The sequence below is a fragment of the Hippocampus comes genome, unplaced genomic scaffold, assembly GCF_001891065.2.
Source record: "Hippocampus comes isolate QL1 unplaced genomic scaffold, H_comes_QL1_v1.1 scaffold295, whole genome shotgun sequence".
Classification (NCBI taxonomy): Eukaryota; Metazoa; Chordata; class Actinopteri; order Syngnathiformes; family Syngnathidae; genus Hippocampus; species Hippocampus comes.
Genome location: NW_017804848.1, coordinates 307,335 through 327,308, shown reverse-complemented (window position 1 = coordinate 327,308; position 19,974 = coordinate 307,335). Strand labels below are relative to the sequence as shown.

Here is a 19,974-nt window from a genome sequence, read left to right as displayed (position 1 = left end):
GGTTATGTCACGGGTCAAATCGACCCAGTTGAAAGTGGGCTTTTTTTTCAATGAGATGTACAATAGTCCCTCATAGCCACGGGCGGGCACTGCTTTCCATAAATCCCAGCAATACACCCAACTCCGCAAAGTAACTTTATGTATAATACCCGTGTGGCCAAGAAGTGCACACCATGAGGAGCAGCACAATGTCCATTGAAGTCAAGCCAAAAAAAAAGGGGGGGGGAGGGAAGGAGGGGAACAACAACTACTTCATTTCTTTACATTCATGACTGTATGTTTGTATAAAGAATATTATCTAGTGCAATTTTTCATTTTTTGTCCTTCTTTGTGGGAGGCCGGAACAGATTAATTGCATTTGAATTCATTTCAAAGGGGGCAGACGATTTGGTCATGGAATAAATTCAATCAATATATTGAAGATAATATGTAGGAGGTTTACTGAATTAAACAAACCTAACCATATGGCAATATATTGACATGCACCTGCACTATTGTGGCCGCACGTCACCACAGTACATAAGGTCATTCGAATATTAGGAACAGCTCGAAAGAGAACAAAGGCGGAGGTTCAAAACCTTTTGCAGTTGCTCCACAACAACCCAAAAACTGCAACCTCAACTTGTATGACACCTTGCAGCGATCTCACACACACACCGCAGGCATTCTGCAGGGAAGGGGAATGAAAACGCGGGCGTAGCCGCCTCACCTTCTCTCTTATCTCCAGCGCTCGCTTGCACAGCGGTTCCGCCTCTTTGTACTTGCCCCTCTTGCCGTACAGCACCGCCAGGTTGTTGAGCGTGGCGGCGACCTGGCGGGGGCGAGGCAAATCTTTGTGAACTTTTAGAACAAACGCGGGCTTCAAATCACCTTGGCTCCATCAAGCGCTGCCGCCCATTGGCAAAGCCGGACTGCGCTCGGAAGGGGAAGTCAGCTGAGCGCGGCATTGTGGGTGGATCCCCTTTGGCGGCGAGTCACGAGGCCCCCCGAGGTCGTCATGAGTTCGAATTTTTTTCGTCTGTGAGCGAGCAAAATGTCGTGTATCGAGTGCAGTATATGAAGTGCTGCCTTTCTGAGTGAAAATGTTTGAGTAGCGCATACAGTGTAGTGCTGGTGTCACCAATGTGGTATGCAAAGTGTTGCGTATGAAGTGCCGCCTCCATGAGTGAAAGCGTTTTCAAGCCGAGTGCAGAAGGCGCCTCCTCCGCAAGTGAAAATGCATCTCCGAACGCCGCGCACACTGGGCTCAACTTCTGAAGGTAGAAGCGGCTCGCCTCATCCCAACGCCCTGGCCCCGCCACCCTCGGTTGCCGTGGTAACAAAAGCTCACTCACCAGCGAACCCTGTCGAAGCGAGCTCATTTCAGATGACAAAACAAGAGCTAGCGTGTGCATATGCGCTCCATTTCTTGATCCCCCTGGGCAATTTGGACCAAAGCATGCGACAGACACCATTTTCAATGGTGGGAGGGGTGCACATCATATGTCTCCTTGAAGGATTGGACTGATACAAGTGAAGAGATTGATTCTCAAATGTATTTGGGGAAAAGAGTGAGGCGGGGAAATGCTGATTTGATGAGGAAATCGATTTGTGGAATCACTTTGGGGAAAAGGGCGAACGGTGATGGGCTGACCTCACAAAGTGGACATCGCAGAAGGTCCACACCTGATGGGGTTAACACAGTTAGTTCTTTTTTTTTTTATTTTTATGGAGATACCGTGTGCGCCTTTCTCATCATGGCATGTCGGGGTATTCAAGAACACACGACAAGAGGCTAAAAGCAGCTTGGAGGAAGAATGAATCCCGCCGAGAAGAAAAACAGTCATACGGGCGAACCGGCTAAAATCAATGTTTATCGATCCCGAAGCGAGCGAGTGAGCGCGTACCCGTCTAATTGTATACAGACTTCAAAAAAAAACAAACAAAAAACGTACGGTAAGGTCAGGCTGACGATAGAGCAAGCAAACAAGGCCAATTGAGCCAGCCTGCCTCAGTCGAACTCTCCAAATAACATCTCGAGCTTCAATATGTCGCCGCCACTTTTTGCACATTCCGCTTTTTATTTTTTCGCTCAGCATCCTGCGCGTATAGGATAGCGCGCCACTGTTCATTTGGATTGCATAACGCGCCTCTCAGTCGCATTTAAAAATGGTGGACTCTCGCTGCGTCGACCAATGGCCAACTGAGGAGTACGTTCAAGACTAAGGTACACGATCGATCGCTCCGCTCGCATGGCCCACCTGGACCCCTCCTTTTCCATTCAGGCGCCGCGACGCAAATGCCCAAATGACGACATGTGGATGTTACGCTGCCAACTCACAGCAGGGTGGTCCCGGCCCAGCGTCTTCTCCCTGATGGCCAGCGCGTCATTCAGCAGGTTGGCGGCCTCCTTGTACTTGTTCTGATCTCTGCGACGCACACAACATGACGACGGCCGTCAAGCCCGGTGACAACTTCCGCCGCCGCGATTGACGGGGCTTTCCCACAGTTCCCACACTTCACCACCAGCCGGACAGACGATTCGACGGAGAGGATTTGTGGATGGGGGACAAAAATGGGAAAGAAGCCCGATAAAAGAGTTCTTCAGCAGGTTTGGGTCATTCTTTTGTTTGCGGCAGACAGTCGGGACACTGACGCCGTACTGTAAATCGTCAGCCGTGCTTCACCGGCTTCCAGGAGCTCGCTGAGGGTCGTCTAGCAACCGGTCGGGCGACGCTAAGAGAGCTTGGAGTTCTGTTTTGGGTTTTTGTCCCACCCTTTCCAAAAATTGGCTCGTTAAAATGCATTCATAAAAATAAAATCCATGAGAATGAATGATAATTCTAAGAAAACGCAGGTTTTTTTTTTAATCAAACGTGGCCATTTAAAGGTCATCCCAGCCCCGAATCATGTATTTCCCTCTTTAAATAATTGCTTCATTGATTTATAAAAAAAAAACAAAACAAAAAAAAAAACATGTTACTCGTACGTCAAACATTCAATTAGATATAAATGAATTAGAATAAATGATCAATGTAGAATTAAGATAACCGAGACACGTTTATTCAATAATTGGCTCATATGTATTGTTTGTACCCAAAATAAAATGGACTATTTTATTTAACAGATTTCATTTTTTTCCGGGGGGGGGGGGGTGTTACTGTCCCTTTGCAATGTCAAACGTGGAACGAAAACATCCCCCCACCCTGCGCGATTTCAGGGGCATGACCGAGACGACGTCCTCGACAGGCGTCGGCGGCCATTTTGCAAACCTGTACACGAGGGCCAGGATGTTGAGCATGGTGGCCACGTCCGGGTGGTCGTGTCCCGACGTCTTCTCCAGGTCCTCCAAGGCCTGCTTGCAGAGCGGCACGGCCACCTCGTAGCGGCCCTGCGAGGCGTACTGGATCACCAGGTTGTGGAGCGTCCGCAGGCGGGCCGGGATCTCGTAGCCGCCTTGTTGGGCGGCGGCCGCCGCCGCGCTGCCGTGGACCGGCTGGACTGCGGAGACCGCGGATCACGGGGGAGTCAACGTCGACAATGAGAGAATCGGGATAGGATCTGGACCGCGAGCGAGCGGCCGAGCCACTTTGGGAGTCCTCCGCGCAGGTTTTTGGAATGTGGGGGAAAAAAAAGCCAAGACCATTCGTGGGTTTTCTCGAGGTAGCGGCAAAACATGCAACCGGCACACACGGTCGACCGGGCTGGCATCCGGCCACCAGCTGCCTCGCCGACGCACTTTGTGACCTCGTTGGTCCACCGGATAGAAAAACAAAAGCAAGCAAAAAGCCCAATTTGCTTTGTACAAATTGGGCGATGCCAAAAGTAATCATGAACGGCGACTTACTGCCTTGCGCCTGGTCGTCATGATCATCCGGGAAGAGATCATCCAGAGTCTCCTTGCTTGACTCCGAGTCCTTCTCTTCCTAAAGAGGAAAGTACACACAGCCATTTTAAGACAGTTCACGACAAAGCCCGTCGTTGGGAATGAGTGAATGACATTGGCCATTCTTCACGCCCCAATCGCTCGGCTCCCATTTGGACATCGAAACCTCCACACGTACGTCATGGAGTCATCGGTGATGAAAAAGCGTTTTTGGAACATTTCATGATGTCGCTGCTGTGGCGTAATTACGACCAGATCGCACGATGATCAGCGTCTCAGCTTTGAGGCCGAGGTTTTGCGTCAACGTTTTTGGTCGCCCAATCATTTCGGCTCTCGTCGCTACACATTCAAACAGCACGACAAAAACCACCAACTTCATAAATATTCATCTGGTTTAAGGTTTCTTTTTTTTTTTCGATGCAATGGTCATTTTTGGAAAAACTTGTACCGAACTGACAATTTCGGCTGTCGCTTCAGCCTTCGTCGGAGCTGTCGCCGCTTCCTCGTGCCGCGTCTCATAAACAGCTGACCGGGTCGAGAAATCTTCAAAATAAGACGTCGCAAGGAAGCAGTGACAGCTCCGACGAAGGCCGAAGTCGCACCCGAAACTGTCAGCTTGGTAAGAGTTTTGCCCTTCGTCAAAAGATGACCACTGCCTCAGAAGAAAAAAAAAAAAAAGAGAAACCTTCAATCGACGTTAACCAAAAAGTGGACAAGATGAACGTCATAGCGCAAACACAATCAGGTCCTTCAATATTTTGGGACACAACTGTCATCTTTTGGGCTCTAAACACCACCATCATGGATTTGAAATGAAACAAGACACGCTTCAACTGTCAACTTCAATTTTGGATAGTTAGTCGCAAATTCTTCGCCCTGTCGTTGAACGTGGCCAGTCACCAAGCGCCTCTTGTTCGTATCCTGTCAAATCTACAGCGGTGGTGTTGCTGTTTTGCGGAAAGAAGGGCGTCCAGGGTCCAACATTCAGGCGCTGGACAGCGAGTAGCCCGGAGGAGGACTCACCGAAGGGGACAGGTCCTCGTCGTACTTCTTGAGCTGGTTCATGAACTCCAGGTGCTTCTTCTCCTCCTCCAGCTGCGCCACGCTCTGCTCGCTCTTCTGCAGCTTCTGCTGGGTGCCGGCCAGTTCGTCGCGCAGCCACTGGTTCTCCTGGCACAGGCGCCGCACCTGAGCCCGCAGCTTCTGCTTCTCCGACTCCACCGAGCTCAGGTGGGCGGAGAGCGCCATCATCACCTGGGCCTCGCTCAGTCCCAGCTCCAGCATCTCCAGCGACTTGCGGATCATGTGCGACTTCTCCTCCACCAGCACGCCTTCCTCATCCTGCTTGAGGCAGCGCAGCGTGCCCAGCAGGCCGTCCAGGATGGCGTGGTGCTCCTGCTTCAGGGCGTCCAGGCCCTGGATCACCTGCTTGGTGCGCGAGATGATCTCATCCTGGGACAGCTTCTCGCCGGGCTCCTCCTCCGCCTTCACGCACATCACGGCGGACATGTCCTCACGCATCCTGTCGGCGACAATCAGAGAAGAGGGCGTGATGTGAGCGACGATGTCATCGCGACACCTCAAGGGACATCAGACGGCGATGAAAGCGGCGAGCGACCGGCAGATCGGACGATGACTTGGCCGGATCGGAACGCTTCCTCGCGCTCGAACGCAGAACCTGCCGATGTTGACTTTTTCAACTTGCTCCGCCGGATGAGGGCGAAAGACCGACGAGGTGAGTGAGCAAGCGGCTCGGCGCGTTCTTTGGCTGCTTTTAAAACGCGATGCGATGAAAGAGCAAATTTTCTGCCGACCCCGGGGAGCCTTGCGTACTGCGGAGGTCGCGCAGAAAGGGACTCGATCGCGTTGCAAAGAAGAAATGCTTCTTCCGAACGTCAGCGCCTTGGTGCCGAGACACGGTGCGATCGCAAACTTGTAGCTTGCTCATCGAGTCAAACTTGAATTGATGTTTCAATGATCGGAACGCCGAGAGCGTTCTCTTTTTGAGGAGGACAAAAGCTCATTTCCGAACGATGGCTCATTTGGCTCTGCGGGCTCAGGAACATCCGTTCAGGCCGATTTAATCAACGAAGACAGGAGACGACCAAATGAAACCGAACCAACTGGAGACAATCAACGATATCCAGATGTAACCAGATGCTGCTGCACCAAACGGGACACGACCACACGTGACCGGATAAAAGCAGCCATGAATTAAGATGTCGATCAAAACCAGTTCCAACAAGATGAAACGGCTCAAAAAGGAGGCTGGAAAAGCAGCAGAGCCAAGCGGAACCTCCCAAGATCTGCCCAGATGCGCGTTTGCTTCACATCATCGGATGTAAGCGGAGTCAAGCGGGTGGAAAGACACAAAAAGAAGCCGGAACTCCTCACCATCGCCAAACGTCAACAGAAAGCAAGTGCATTCGACTAGCCGTAGCCGGCTACATAACTAGATGTCACCCGTGTGCGTTGTTCCGCCCCATCGTCGCTTCGGACCGATTCCTTACTCACTCTCTAAAAAGAAGGATCACGAGTGAGCTGCCGCAGAAAACGTCTGCAGGCCGCGACGCAATAAAAATAAATCAACCGAGACGGAAGCGGTTCCAAACTTTGATGGCAAATGTGACGAGACAAAAGCAAGCGCGACATGAAAGCAGACGGAACCCCCAAGAACCGAATTCAATCAGTTAAAAGCGGCGTCAATCAGACGCAACTGTATTCCATCAGCTAAAGAAAAAAAAAAACGTCCGTCACGGGAGATGGAACATCAAAAAGACTGGCGCTGATTTGCCGGATGGGGCGAGTGCGATTAATATGAAGGGGAAACGGGATATTTTGGGGGGCTCCATTTTCAAGCGGTGACACGTAACGTCTCTGAGGCAGCGAGTTTAAACGCCGCGGGTGCGGCGGCATCTGACTGCAAACACGTTCTACCGTCGTCTTCCGTTCGAAATCAAAGCCCCGCGGGGGCATCACGCGGGAACGCTGCCGCTTTGAAACCTAAACAACCGCTTTGAAGCGGAGCGCCGCGGGAAAGGCGCGAATTTCCAGTTCCATCGGCGTAGGGCCGAGGAAGTGTGAGCGCGAGGAGGGGGCGGTGGGGGGGGCTTAGTCAGCTCGCGTGGGCCGAGTCTCCTTGATGATCACAGCTGGGATTCACTCAAAATGCAGAGAAAGTCTCGCCGCAGTTTCCTGCTTGAATGCAACACTTTTGCTTTTGTTCTTCGATGCATTTAAGCCGCGCCTAGTCCCGGCAATAGATGCCCCCCCCCCCAAAAAGCAAACCATTTCAATGGTGACTTGAAGCCTAACCAATGCAAAAAAATTCATAAATAAAAACGCGATAGAATGCCTTTGATGTGTGCCTACGAATAGCTGTAAGGGTATAAATTAGAAGAGCCGATTCAACTGCAATCGGAGCCGACTGCATTGGGCCATCGAGAACCAAGTGAAACTGACCAAAATGAGAACCAAAAGTAACTGGATGACAACTACCATACTTGGAACCAAACGCATCTGCCCACAACCAGATGTTAGCCACATTCAAGCGGTTTGACTGAGCTCAGACCAAATGCAGCTGCTCAAAAACAAAAAATAACGAGACGGCGTATGTTCAGTAGCCAGGTGTCACCTGCATACAACCCGATGTAACCGGATTTTCCCGAGGAGAACCGGTCACAACCAGATGCAACTTATTTCAACCGGCAAGAACCGGACTCAAGTGGACAAAATGAGACGGAACTGCCCGCGAGCCGCTGGAACCCGACATCACCGGATGTTGCATCTGACCCCGTCAACAGATGTCACGCCCTGTACGCAGCCAGATGGACGCGCTCTCAGCCCTTTGGAAGCAGGTGAAAAGGATGTGCGGATGGAATCGGGGAGCGAGCCTGTCCCAGCCGGCTCGAGGCGACGATCGGCCGCACGCCCCGGACAGGCTGTCAGCCGACCGCAGGGCACAGCTTGCCCTTGGCAAGCGATGGACCATGAGGAGTCTTCAATCAAGCCAACAGACATATTCCCCTTTTAGGAAGCGGCGGGACGCCGGCGTAGCCAGAGGAAACGCCCACAAACCAAGATCCAGACCCAGAGCCTCACCACGCCTCGGCGTTGTGGGGTTTTTCAACCAATTCCTCTACAAAAATTGACAGACGAATCGATGAGCATTGTTAGTTTCAAACTTGCAGCCATATCTGTGCAGTATTACAACAACAACAAAAAACCACAAACACACACCTGCAGGTATTGTGTCTCTTGACTGTTTAAATGTGAGGCTCTCCAAAAAAAATCCCGCCGGCTTCATACGATGCCCTACGCCATCTGCCCCAGATGAGTAAATAATGTCCCATTCATTTCAAAACTGGAGCGTGAAATCTCGTGTTCTGAACAGTCCGTACTTCTGAAACAATCTAACCCCAGTTTTCACTTCCACATTTGAGAAAAAAACAGGACGTGTGGAAAGAGTGTTTTCGAGAACCACACTTGCGTCCGCTGAGTGCAGACAGTTTAGGAATTAGCAGAAACGAGACCAACTAGCAGCTAGCGGGACGATGATGGGTAAAAATATTGGCCACCAGAAAAAGCCCACAGACAACAAGATGATCCGAGTGGGAGGTGTGTAACGGGTGGTAGACCCCCCTCCACCCCCTTCCCCATCCTCCCAGCTGTAGATTCCACACTGGCGTGCACTGTGTCCTGACACAAGAACCTTTCAGGAACCCGCACCCGCGTGGAATGGCAATCACTGGCAACCCTGCGCCCCGACGCCGCAGCGTGCCTCTGGCCGACCTAGAGGCTGCTTTTCTGGCCTCATCTCTCACACACACACACAGGGTGGAACCTGAAGAACCAGTTCACCTGAATAGAATGATCGTGACTCACAGGAAACACACACACACACACACACAAACACGCACAAACACACACACAGGCGTTCCACTTTCACCCGACCAAGTCCTGCAATCAAAGGTAAACACCGTCAGTTTACGAGGGGATTTTGATATTACAGAAAAATAGATTTAATACACGCAAGTGACTCATAAATAAAACATCACAATGAGTTTACTGACCTCATTGTTGCGGGAATTAGACCGAGCGCGCCTTACCGTTCACTTGGACAGCCGTCGCCAACGCAGCCAAATTGTGTCTTCCTTCGCCTTGCTTTCGACCAAAATAATTGGAAGGAAGTGCGATGAGTCGGTGGTGGAACCGGAAGGTGAATTCCCAACCACAATTAAACAAACAAACAATCAAAAAGTGTCCCACCCCAACCCCGGGGCAGGGATGGGATCCGTATAGCCGACAGACGTCGGAGAGGCTAGCTCACATACTAGCTAGCGTTAGCTGTCAAAACTCCAGGCTTTACACGGAGCCGCTCGTGACAGGAGAGGCCTGCTCTCCCGGCACTTCCATGACTCGAAGCGGGCAAGAGAAATGCGACGGGCCGGGTGATGCGACGCCCACTGCGGATGAAGCGACGGACTGTTCGCCTTCCAGGTGACTGCCTGCCGGTCGCTCTCGGCTGGTTAGGGGCGTGAAATGGCGCCTCCTCCCACGGCTCCCGGGCAATTACGTCACCCGGCCAGATGAAAAAAAAAAAAGGGGGGGGGGCGTTTTGCGCGCACCCGGGTTGTCGCCGCACAGCGAAAGCGCGCTCCCGTACACATCGGCAGTGGCGGAGCTTGACTTGTATCCTTTGTGGGGGGGGGGGGGGGGATATGGGGTGGCCAAGGCTATCTCTGGGGGACCGCAACACAAAAACTTAAACTAAAAAAAATTCAACTAATACTGTCATAAAAACGAACAAAGCCGCTCTAAAAAGTCATTGAAACTTAAAAAAAAAAAAAATTCAAAACGAAATAAAAACTATGTTGAAAAACTCAAAACTATTATAATAACCCTGGTCCGACATCCCTGTCAGCTACCAATAATCATTTCATAGAAATAATGAATGTTAAGATTCTAAACGTCATCATTTCAAACACATTCACCGGCCTGTTTTTTTGGACTTTGCTTTATTTGGAAGCAATCACGTTTCAGTATGCTGAGTGTGATTCCCAGTCAGTGCACACGATGTCCGTTGGCATTTATACCTAATCAAGTGACTTTCCAGCAGATGATTGACAGGCGTATGTGATCAAGTTGCGGGTGTATTGCGGCGTTTAGTCCGACCGACCCTCTTCCACAGGTTGTGCAATGCAACGCGGGCCATGAGGAAGGTGATTGACAAGTTGCGCCGGTACCACTCCCTGCAAGTACACGCAAAACCGTCGCCATGATTCCAATGACTGCATTCGTGTGGGCGTGCGTGCCTGTGCCTGCATGCGTGCGTGTGTGAGACAACAGACTTGTTGTAATTGATATGGCGCTGTCGGTTTTTGTCCAAGAAGTCCTTGTAGAAGACGGACATTTCCTCACTGGTCAGAGTGCGGCGGCGGCCTGTAAACAGTGGACTTTAATTCAAGGCAAAGTGATGGCATTGTTTACAAAATAAAATAAAATAAATACATTTTGGGCGGACCAAAAATGTCAAGGCAACAAACTGATAAAATTTGGAGTTGCACAAAATCAACTAAATATTTGAGCTTTTGCTATTACAGAAGTAAATGTTCCTTGTATTGTCCCCAAACTTCAAAATAGAAGTAAAAACAACTCTGCAAATTTTTTCGAGGCAAACAACTTGCCTACTTTGTTACGCCAATTAACATTGTTGCCATCAATCTCAGTCAATTGTATTTTGAAGTTGTTCCAATTTACATGACTGTTTCATACCCACAAAATACTTGACGGTCAGAATTTTTTGAGACCAAGTCCGATACCGATATCCAGTAAAATTCTATTAACCGATTACCAGTCGATTGATTTAAAAGCTATTGAACACTAACAACAATACAGATCTGAATTAGAGACGGAACATTTGACTGTCTTACTATACTTTCCCCTACTTTGTTGAATTTTACAATAGAGAGAAAAATTGGCACAAAAACAAAATAAATCAATCATCAAAAATCCAACCAAAAAAGAAAAAGGCAGATGTTTTGCCAACAGAGATAATATCAGCCAAATAAATTGTCTGGCCAATTAAGCAGCCAGTATCATTTATAGGAGAACGGTGAGGGAGACATGGACACACAACATTGTGGGGTGACCGCATGTTAGCATCTGTTAGAAAAAAAAAAAGCGACCCAATACCAGACACCGTCGACTGGAACATTAAAAAGAAAACAAAAAAACTCAAAGGATTTGCACTTATCACGACAATTCTCCTTTTGGTCTGTAAAAGTGGGAAAATCGGTGGGAAATCGACTGCAAGATAAGCATAAAGGTGCACAAAGCTGCAAAGAAAACAGGCCATAACGTAGCGGAACATAAACCAGAATGATCCACAGCACCTTGCAGCGTGCCCACACATCACAAGCTCCGACAACGGACGCTCTGCAACATTTCTGTTCAAGCAGGCAGATGTGGTCACTCCACAACGTTGAATGAATGACTGAATGAATACTTTATTGTCATTACACATTCGTGCAACGAGACATCACTTAACAGGCACGCTCTGCACAAGAAACATGAAAAACAATGACGAACATGGGATACAGTGCAAAAGGGCCTGTCGGTACTCGCTGTTGTGTTGAGTACTTGAATGTCATCGATTGGCGGTTTTGTTTTTTTGCTTTTAATGTTATTGTCGGCTGAAGACTGGAACAACCTTGTTGGTCTCGCTCGGTCAAGCCGTTTGCTTTCAGCTGCGACACAATGAAGGCGTCTTTTTCCTGCACAAAACACAAAGGGGAGTTGTTTTTTTGTTTGTTTTTTTTTCTTTTTTTAGCGGGGGACTCACGTAAAGCTGCCAGAAAATATTCCGCACAGACAACAAGAGAGTTATGCCAATCAACAAAATAGATTGAGTCAAAATCGAGCATTAGTTGTAATCTTGAAATTCTTCAGGCATTGCTGCCCTCTATACTGTGCGTGTGTCATCTAAATGGAAGGAGGGGTCGGGAGATGGATGAAGTTCATTTTGGTTTGGTGACAAGACTAGAAAATACAAAAGCCACTTAATGAAATAAAGTACCAATTAACTGCCTTATTTAAAAAAAACAACAACAACAACAGGTCAACAATTCTAATTGGCAGGTCAGAAAATGCACAAACGTTTATGATTACGAATTATGATTCCGTTACTTGTTTGGTGCACAACATCCAGCAAAAAAAAAAAAAAAAAAGCTGCAAACATGTTGATCATTTCTGAATTTGATTTAACTTACAGTTCCCAATTCAAAAATTACCAATGCGTTTGGCAAAAATGTATTTGTTCCGTGTTTTTCAAAAGCGCCGCAATATGACTGAGGCAACTACGCTATTAGGCAAACAAAATCCATATTTTAGGGGATTCGTTAATTGAACTAATGTCAGAGCACCTTGCCAAAGGTGAGGTTCTGTTGGCTCCAGAATTGGTGGTTCCAGTCCTCGGTTTCCTGCCGCATGTTCCTTAGGCGTCTCTCCAGCACCGACTCGTTCGGGGGCACACGGTAGACGATGGGTCGCATGTTGGAGAGGGGGTTGGGCGGGCCGATCCAGTCGTGTGTTGCGCTCGGTGCCGGTGGGAACGTGGACCTCTGAGCGCAACGAGACACGCAGAGACTCAAAATACCAAACCGAAGTTGACATTTCAGTCAACCAAACAAAATGGAAGAATTTACAGAGATCTGAATGTGCTCAATGGGCGTTCCCCTGTCACGCTGCCCAAAAACGTTTTTTTTTTTTTTTTTTTTTTTTTTTACTAAGTAGCACTCTTCGGTACTGCGCTAGTAGTAATGTGACTAAAATAGAATCTGAAGAATTCACTAATTTTTATGTTGTGATAAATCCAAGGGCATTGTGCTGCTCCTTCTGGTATGCATGTCTTGGCCACCAGGGGGTAGTGTATGACACATTTAATACGAAGAATTGATGAGAAAACTACAAAGGGGGTTGCAATCAGGCCATAGGTTTGAGCAGTGGATGAATTGCATTTTCCCTGGTAGAGGCAGCACTTCATTATTGCCATGCTACCTTCATTTGAAAAGTGGAAATCTTTGGCCAGTCGAGGTGCCAGTTCAGAGGTGGCAAAGTGCAGGAGTTCATCGAAAGGGCTTAAAAAATACAAACCTTCGGTAATTTATCTTGCTGTTTTGTTGCTAGCTTGCTGCATTCTCTCCTGCTGGCGGCCGCCATGACACTTTGACGTCCACGTAAACAACTCCAGCGGCGCCACGTCAAACACTCCACGGCGACTCGAACAGACATGGTGACCAAAAAAGAAAACAATTACTCGGCGAGCCTTAATTTAAACGAGTCTAATAAATCCTCTCGTTACACCACCGGCGTCCTTCTGCGGGAGACATTTGACTTCTGAACACGTGATAATCAACAGAAGGAGCGCTTCAAATGATTAACCAGTCCGCCCTGTTGATAACCAGGCGTGTTGCACCCACTGTTCTCGTCCTGAATTTTCAGTATTTCGTAATCGCCCGTGAGCATAGTTCCTATATTTGTGTCGGAGTATTTTCGTTTTTAATTGCTTTTATCACACCTTTTCCCCCCAATGGTTCTGATAGTGACACGAGCATCGAAACCGCCTTTCTCTTGGCCCGCGCCTTTTTCAGCGCGTCACGGTGCAAAAATGAAGCGTCGCTTTATGTTGGCCAAACAAAACCTACACACAAAGCCGACGTCGACACCAAATTCAAACGTTGTAACCGTCTCGGAGACAAGCAACTAACAGACGCGCGTCTACGTTAAGACTAAGTTGTCTAACAAGTGGAATAAATAGGGGAGACTCCCAACATTCCAGGGACGAACACAAAACTCCGCGTTCGCCGCGGGTGGGGCCAAGGCGAAGTGACGCAAGAAGCTAGCTTGGCGAAGCTAATGTTCGTTAGCTGTGCTGGAAGAAGCCGAGGAAGGAGTTGCGTTCTTTGTCCCCGCACTTCTCATGGCTGTACGCTGGCTATGCAGGTGAGAAGAACGTGAACAATGTGTCCCCCCCCACCCCCTGACATCGTTTGTCGCGTTCAGAAGTTCCACCAGCTGAGCGGGGCACAGTCAGGTGATCGAACGCCAACTCGAGAAAAAAAAGACAAGCCTCCCACGGACACACGCTATTGAAATTGAGTTAAAATTCATTTTTGGGAAGGGGATTCATGTCTGCAATTTGCTTTTGATGCCCACCGGTGACGTTTGAAAGCAAGCTGGTGTCAGTTTGTAGGCGGGGCCACAGCTGCGCGGTGCTGATGCTGTTGCTGAGCACATCTGCTGCGTCGCTCCCTTCGAACGATCCCCCCCAGATCCATATTTGCATCTTTTCGCTCTCCTTTTCCCTCATTCAACATCAGCGGATGGGAAGCCACTCGAGTTAAAACATGTGCGCCAACGTGTTCGGAGTGTTGAAGAGGTGAGAGCTGTCGTGACAGGCAGTGTGTGTGTGTGCGCGCGCGCGTGCGTGCGTGTGTGTGGTAGATGTGCAGGTGTGTGAGTGCAGGTTGACACATGTGCACCTTTTTTTTTTGTTCTGCCGGGATGACATAATGCGCCAATCCGGGAATAGGTTTACTGCAGGCAGGCAAGGCGATGATGGCCGGCCGGCATGCGGGGAGGAAGAAGCAACCTCTTTGCTGCTAGCCTCGTTAGCATGTCAGACAAAAGCCTGCAGGCGTTCTCTCGTAGTCTGGATCCAACGAAGTAGGTCCATGGGTGGTCTCTCAAATGCCACATTGGGAAGATGTGGTGTGCGCAAGGGGGCCATCCAATGTTGTGCTGGAAATGACCCGACCGTCACCCTCTTATGTAACATTTTCTAAGGGGATTACTGATCCATAAAACCTCTTAAGGGGGTCATTATTAGAGGTGTTGTAGTATTTAAAAGAAAATATCACAGTTGGGGACATTATCTCGGAAGGTGACAGTTTTTGACTCAGCATGACTCAGACTTGATTTTTAGTTTGACTTATTTTGTGCTTTTTACTCTCTCTGTTACTAATTGTTTGTTTCTTGTTGTATAGATGATATTCGCTCCATGTCCTGCACTTTCGCGACAGCGGTGGTTGGTTTAAAGTGCTTGAGAAATACGCTTGAGTTTGATTTACAGCAGAACGCAAAGTGGACTTATCTTGCGTAAAGAGGAGCAATTTTGTGATCGGACCATCCCAAATTCAAAATTTAAATGCAACTGACGTGTCCGAAACAATGCACCGTACTGTATTGTAGTTTTTAAAAATGTGACAGCTACTGTAACTCGTCGACCTCTGGCGGTCAATCAGGATCCATAGAAGTGTGGTTATTGTCGCAACGTTTTGTTTTATCATCATATATAGAGCTCATTCGAAGCAACAGTTCTAATGGTGTCAATTGTGTTTTGTTTTAATATGAGATGTGATTCAATCACGAGGAGAGAATGCAGAAAAGCTTCAGCGTCCCCGTCATGTGGTGGGAAAACAAAAATGTAGGCTAGCTTCGTTGGTTCCGCGCGCGCGCGCGTGTGTGTATGCACAATTCTGACCCACTAATGCCCGAGGGTCTGTCTTCGGCAGTAAGAGGTCATCCGGCTCTGAAGACTCAAGTGGTTGTTGACAAATCTGGAATTGTTTGGCAGTCTCTTCGGGAAGCCCTTTGATGGTGGCAAGAGGATGGAGCACGGAGGGCCGCCGCACCAGCAGCAGCAGCAGCAGCCAATGGCAACAGAGCAGGCGCCCCAGCACCCGGCCATGATGCGGCTCTACGAAGTCCACCGCGAGGTGACGGCGCTGGGCCCTCAGGTAGTGTTGCGCGACGTACCGCTACCAGAACAGTACCGGTACTGTATCGCCATACCTCAGCATCAAAAACGAAACCATAGCCCATGTCATCAGGGCCACCGGTACTTTGGACTGCCGAGTGCACTCAGCAGCTCAAAAGGAAAACACCCACTGCCATCAACCAGGGTGCTCGCCAAAGACGGTTTTTTTTCTCTTCAAGGTGGGCAGAGGAGGCGCTGTTGTTGCTTCGCAGCCAAAAGAGCGCGCAGGTATAATTGTAATGATGCGCGATCGCCAGCAGATGGCGACATTTGACCATTTTGAACCACCCCTCAGACGTCCGAGGCATCATAAAAGCAAAAAATACGCCGCGGCCATCAAAGTCACCGTCCAGCGCGATAGTTTCCTTTCACTTCAGGCTCACTTAAGGTAACGATCGTTGCTGCGTTCACGCGGAAGGGTGTGGAATCGATGTGTAAATATGGTTCACGTCGTCACCGGTGGCAATTATTTCTTCGGGCCACGAGATGGGGTTTTGTTTTCATTCGGATGAAACCAAGCGAGAGTGCCAATATTTTCGGGCAGCGTGTCTTTGTGGGTGCGTTTTGAATCTTTCTTGGTTCGGAATGTGAGGAGCTGTAACTCGGGTTTGTTTTGCTGACTATTTCTGTGTGTTTTCATGAGAAACATCACTTCAAGTCAGCACGCTGTGCCCAGGTGTGCACCTTCAGCGGCCTGCCCGACGACCGGGACTACAAGCGTCTGGAGCGCGAGCTGACGCGCCTCCTGCTGGATGTGGACCGAGTCGACACGGAGGGCAAGGCCGAGCTGCAGGGGGCGCGCAAGCGGGCGGCGCAGGAGGTGGAGGGCCTGCTGCGCTACCTGGAGGAGAACGCCCGTCACCCGTCCCGCCTGGCCATGGAGGAGCTGAGCGAGGAGGCGCGGCGGCTGGTGGATCGCCGCGTGGTGGCGCCGCAACGCGAGGGCGGCGCCGCCGACATCGACGACGAGCTGGTGGAGGCCCTGCAGCAGCTGGTGCTGCGCCTCACCCAGGTGAAGACGGAGGGCCGGGTGCCGCTCCGGAAGGCGCGCTACCGGGCGCTGACCAGGCTCTGCGCCGTCCAGGACGTCCTGGAGGGCCGCACGCCGCAGCAGACGCTCTCGCTGCCGCTTTCGGGAGAAACGCACGCCGCTGTGCACTGCATCAACCAGGTGACTTCCGCGCGAGCGACGCGCAACTCGCGTCGCTGCGCCGTAGGCCAGCCGTGCCCGGGTGCGTTCCCCCGAGAGCCCCTACCCCCTGTCGAAATAGATCTCGTCATCGCTCTCATTTTTTTGGGGGGGTGTACCTAGGTGATGGCCAAGGTGAGCGTGGCGCGCAGCCAGCTGGTGGCGCTGCTGATGGGCTTGAGCGGGCGTGACAGTTGCGCTCACCTGTCGCGGCTGCTGATGGAGATGCAGGTGGAGCTGGACGCCCTGGACGTGTCGGGGAACGCCGCCGTCAGGAACTACCGCAAGCAGGTGGTGGAGGAGATCAACGGCCTCCTCAAACATTTGGACCTGGAGGGAGAGGGGGAGGACACGCGCAGGTACTGCCGCACTCAACTCAAGAGCGGGCGCTCCGATCGAAATGCGCCAAACGGGATGGCCGAGCGATGACATTGGATCATTAGCGCTTTGAAAACGGAGCAAAATGCACAGTTGCTCAAAACATTCATTCATTCCCCCATCCCCCAAAATTGGCCGATCTTCTTTGCCAACCCCCCCTCCCAAAAAAAAAGAAAGGCACATTTTTCAGTGTTGTAAAGTTCGACAGGTATGTCAAATAAAACAGTCAAATTTTGACTGTTATTTTATTGTGACAAGTTCTTTTCTGAATGATATATATATTTTTTTTTACTGAGCTGATAAATTGGTCAAAGAAGAACCAAATAATCCATCGTGGCCGCAATTCAAAGTGTAGACTTTTTCTGTAAAACCAAGTGAGCTGACATCTTACATTTAGAAGAAAAACTCAAATGAGTCCAAGGCAGCCCGAGAGCCCCCGCGGCTAACCGTTGCGTTTGCGCCCACGCGCAGGTACGACCTGGCCCAGAACGACTCCATCCGCGAGATCGAGGCGGTGCGCGCCCACGTGCGGCACCTGCGCGAGGCGGTGCTGCGCCACTGCGCGCCGGGCGAGCCGGGCTTCCGGCCCAAAGCCGAACTGCAGGGCCTGCTGACCCACCTGGACCAGGTGGACACGGCCAAGAACCCCTGCATCCGCGAGGCGCGGCGCCGCGCCGTGGTGGAGGTGCAGGCCGTGGTCACCTTCCTGGACCTGCGCGAGGCGCTGGCGTGCCGCCGCCCCGGCCCCCAGGAGCACCCGGCCCACCGCCAGGTGTGGGCGGTGCTGGCCAGCCTGTCGGAGCTGCAGGCCCGGGCGCTGGGCTTCGACGGCAAGCGGGCCGACAAGAGCTACGTGGTCCTGGAGGAGCTGCTGACCAAGCAGCTGCTGGCGCTGGACGCCGTGGATCCGTGCGGCGACGACGGCGCCAAGGTGGCCCGCAAGCAGGCCGTCAAGTTTGCGCAGAACATTCTCAACTATTTGGACATGAAGACGGACGAGTGGGAGTACTGAACGAGCTCCGCCGTGGACTCCGCCTCCCGCCGTGCGCCGCTTTCCTTCTCTACCTGCTGAACACACGCATTCACAAAAGGCATCCTGCTTTTTGGTACACGACGTAGACCTTTGTATGTGCGTGTGTGTGTGCGCGAGTGAATGCAGACGTGCGTGCGCAAGTGTGTTTGTGTAAATCTTTGTGTGCGTGTCGTTGAGCGAGTACGTTGAAACTTCTCTGATGGTCGTCACTAAACACAACGGAGCCTTTTCACAAAATTTTTCCTCCATCGAGTATTGTCAAACTTGGCCGTCGATTGTCATTTTTAACGGGGAAATCTCCCTCGGAATGTTCTGAACTCCTGCTTCCACGGCGGCGGCGCTAGCATGGAGGTAGCTCAGCTTCCCCGAGCTGGAACTTCTTTCGAAGGCAGCTCCAGTCAGAGGGCGGACAGCGCCGCCTTGTGGTGGCGCTGTCCGCTCCATTGGGGCCCAAGTGCCAGCAAGCACTGGGGGGGTTTGGCTGCGTCCAAATTCACGGGCTCGGCCGCGCGTGGTTTCATTTCACCTCCGCGGACCGCATAAAACCGTGGCCAATTTGGACAAGCCTAATGTGAATTTCGGTTGCCGTGGGCGGTCGAGTCGCGCCGGATGTGACGTCACGTGGCCGCAAAAAAAAAAAGTGGCCTCCGGAGGACCGAGCCTGTGGAGTTGGACATAGCCGTTGTCAGCTGAGCCACGCCTCCGTCCTGCGACTTCCAAGACAGAGACGGGAAAAGCCAACAAAACAGACACTTGTAGAATCTCCGTGCCTTCGTGTTCACGCTTTCTCGAGCTGGTTCCAAAAGCCGATCAGATGTGCGTTTAGCGTATGGCCGGCCGGATGTGCAACCAGACGTGTGTATCGCGGGATCAAGATGTGTGTACCATCTCAGCGGATGCGTGCTTGAGCATTTGACCACGTGAGTGTGCACCTGACACATGCGACGAGACCTTTGTGTGTACCGCGTGCGTGACGCAATTCCTTTTCAACTTGCCGACCATCTCACCAGATGTGTGTACTATGCGAACACGCACACACAAAGAGCACAAGCGAGTCGCACCGGCGTGTATTTTTCGGTGAGTATTTTTATTGCACAAAACAATCGAGCTTTAAGTGTGTTGAGATGAAAATCGAAACTGGACGCCATTCATCTATTGATCTTGTTTCGCCAGATCAAACAAATAAAGAGGTCAACGGCGCCTTATTGCTCTTCTCGAACTCCTTGATCATATTCATGATGCTATTTGTTGACTTGACATGCGACTGGTGGTTTTTGTGTCGTGGCTGTAAAATTGATCAGAGCCGCAAAAATGTTGCATCAATCGTTTGTCACGTGGGTTTCGTCTTTCAACCAAACGTCTTCCACGCATTGGTCAAAATTGAGAGCGAAACCTCACAGGCAGGCCCGGTGGTCACGGGAACCGGAAAGCCGCTCTAACCTAAGACCATTTTGTCAAGTCAAGTACAACTTTATAGATGTTATGTCTTAATTGTACAAGCAAGTGCTTTTCATTTCAAATGAATGTGCCGCTTTATATTTTCTTGACTTTTGTCGAAGCAAACGATGGGACCGCGCAACTTGTTTTTTTGATACTTCAAACATGACGTGTCCAATAAAGTGAAAGGCTGTTTCGAAGAAAGCTTGTGTTTGGATCCGCTGCCAAAATAAAAGTCCATTTTTGTAGCAGTG

The 19,974-nt window shown here is 50.4% G+C and overlaps 3 protein-coding genes across 14 annotated transcripts in view; 1 reads left to right on the top strand and 2 right to left on the bottom strand.

Annotated features, from left to right (window-relative positions):
* Window positions 1-9,445, bottom strand: part of klc1a (kinesin light chain 1a) — a 19,809-nt gene extending 10,364 nt beyond the window's left edge. For 2 of the 8 annotated variants that reach the window (XM_019878249.1, XM_019878290.1), the window contains exons 1-6: window positions 8,974-9,444; window positions 4,889-5,387; window positions 3,827-3,905; window positions 3,252-3,480; window positions 2,321-2,408; window positions 710-811 (exon numbers count right to left, since the gene is read on the bottom strand). In XM_019878249.1, coding sequence (XP_019733808.1) covers window positions 710-811; window positions 2,321-2,408; window positions 3,252-3,480; window positions 3,827-3,905; window positions 4,889-5,386 — 996 coding nt within the window. In that variant the 5' untranslated portion in view covers window position 5,387; window positions 8,974-9,444. Of the gene's footprint in view, window positions 1-709; window positions 812-2,320; window positions 2,409-3,251; window positions 3,481-3,826; window positions 3,906-4,888; window positions 5,388-8,104; window positions 8,286-8,973 lie in introns of those variants that run through there. The other 6 variants (XM_019878298.1, XM_019878306.1, XM_019878257.1 and 3 more) reach the window with 5 other exon arrangements.
* On the top strand, window positions 5,577-19,974 carry bag5 (BCL2 associated athanogene 5). 4 transcript variants are annotated; one of them, XM_019878316.1, is made up of 6 exons: window positions 13,480-13,867; window positions 14,118-14,303; window positions 15,501-15,663; window positions 16,360-16,854; window positions 16,996-17,231; window positions 17,722-19,968. In XM_019878316.1, exons 2-6 carry the CDS (start codon window positions 14,272-14,274, stop codon window positions 18,260-18,262), a joined length of 1,467 nt encoding a protein of 488 aa, XP_019733875.1. In that variant the 5' UTR covers window positions 13,480-13,867; window positions 14,118-14,271; the 3' UTR covers window positions 18,263-19,968. The 4 variants fall into 4 exon arrangements, with proteins under 4 accessions (XP_019733898.1, XP_019733888.1, XP_019733875.1 ...); XM_019878339.1 differs by lacking the exons at window positions 13,480-13,867; window positions 14,118-14,303 and adding an exon at window positions 5,577-5,600 and having other exon boundaries at window positions 17,722-19,974; XM_019878329.1 differs by lacking the exons at window positions 13,480-13,867; window positions 14,118-14,303 and adding an exon at window positions 8,523-8,836 and having other exon boundaries at window positions 17,722-19,974.
* On the bottom strand, window positions 9,873-13,449 carry coa8 (cytochrome c oxidase assembly factor 8). 2 transcript variants are annotated; one of them, XM_019878361.1, is made up of 5 exons: window positions 13,019-13,449; window positions 12,289-12,486; window positions 11,577-11,640; window positions 10,216-10,306; window positions 9,873-10,116 (listed from the first exon to the last, which is right to left on the bottom strand). In XM_019878361.1, the coding sequence occupies exons 1-5, from the start codon at window positions 13,154-13,156 to the stop codon at window positions 10,005-10,007; spliced, it is 603 nt and encodes a 200-aa protein (XP_019733920.1). In that variant the 5' UTR covers window positions 13,157-13,449; the 3' UTR covers window positions 9,873-10,004. The 2 variants fall into 2 exon arrangements, with proteins under 2 accessions (XP_019733920.1, XP_019733911.1); XM_019878352.1 differs by having other exon boundaries at window positions 9,873-10,306.

Bases quoted from the DNA above. Each gene is read 5' to 3' on its own strand.
- coa8 (XM_019878352.1), bottom strand. From the start codon at position 13,156: ATGTCTGTTCGAGTCGCCGTGGAGTGTTTGACGTGGCGCCGCTGGAGT. The intron at 12,487-13,018 runs GTTTGTATTTTT...CGTTGCGCTCAG, and splicing joins AGCAAGATAAATTACCGAAG to AGGTCCACGTTCCCACCGGC. The intron at 10,307-11,576 runs GTTGTTCCAGTC...CACTGTTTACAG, and splicing joins GACCGAGCGAGACCAACAAG to GCCGCCGCCGCACTCTGACC.
- bag5 (XM_019878316.1), top strand. From the start codon at position 14,272: ATGTGCGCCAACGTGTTCGGAGTGTTGAAGAG. The intron at 14,304-15,500 runs GTGAGAGCTGTC...ATTGTTTGGCAG, and splicing joins GTGTTCGGAGTGTTGAAGAG to TCTCTTCGGGAAGCCCTTTG. The intron at 15,664-16,359 runs GTAGTGTTGCGC...CGCTGTGCCCAG, and splicing joins TGACGGCGCTGGGCCCTCAG to GTGTGCACCTTCAGCGGCCT.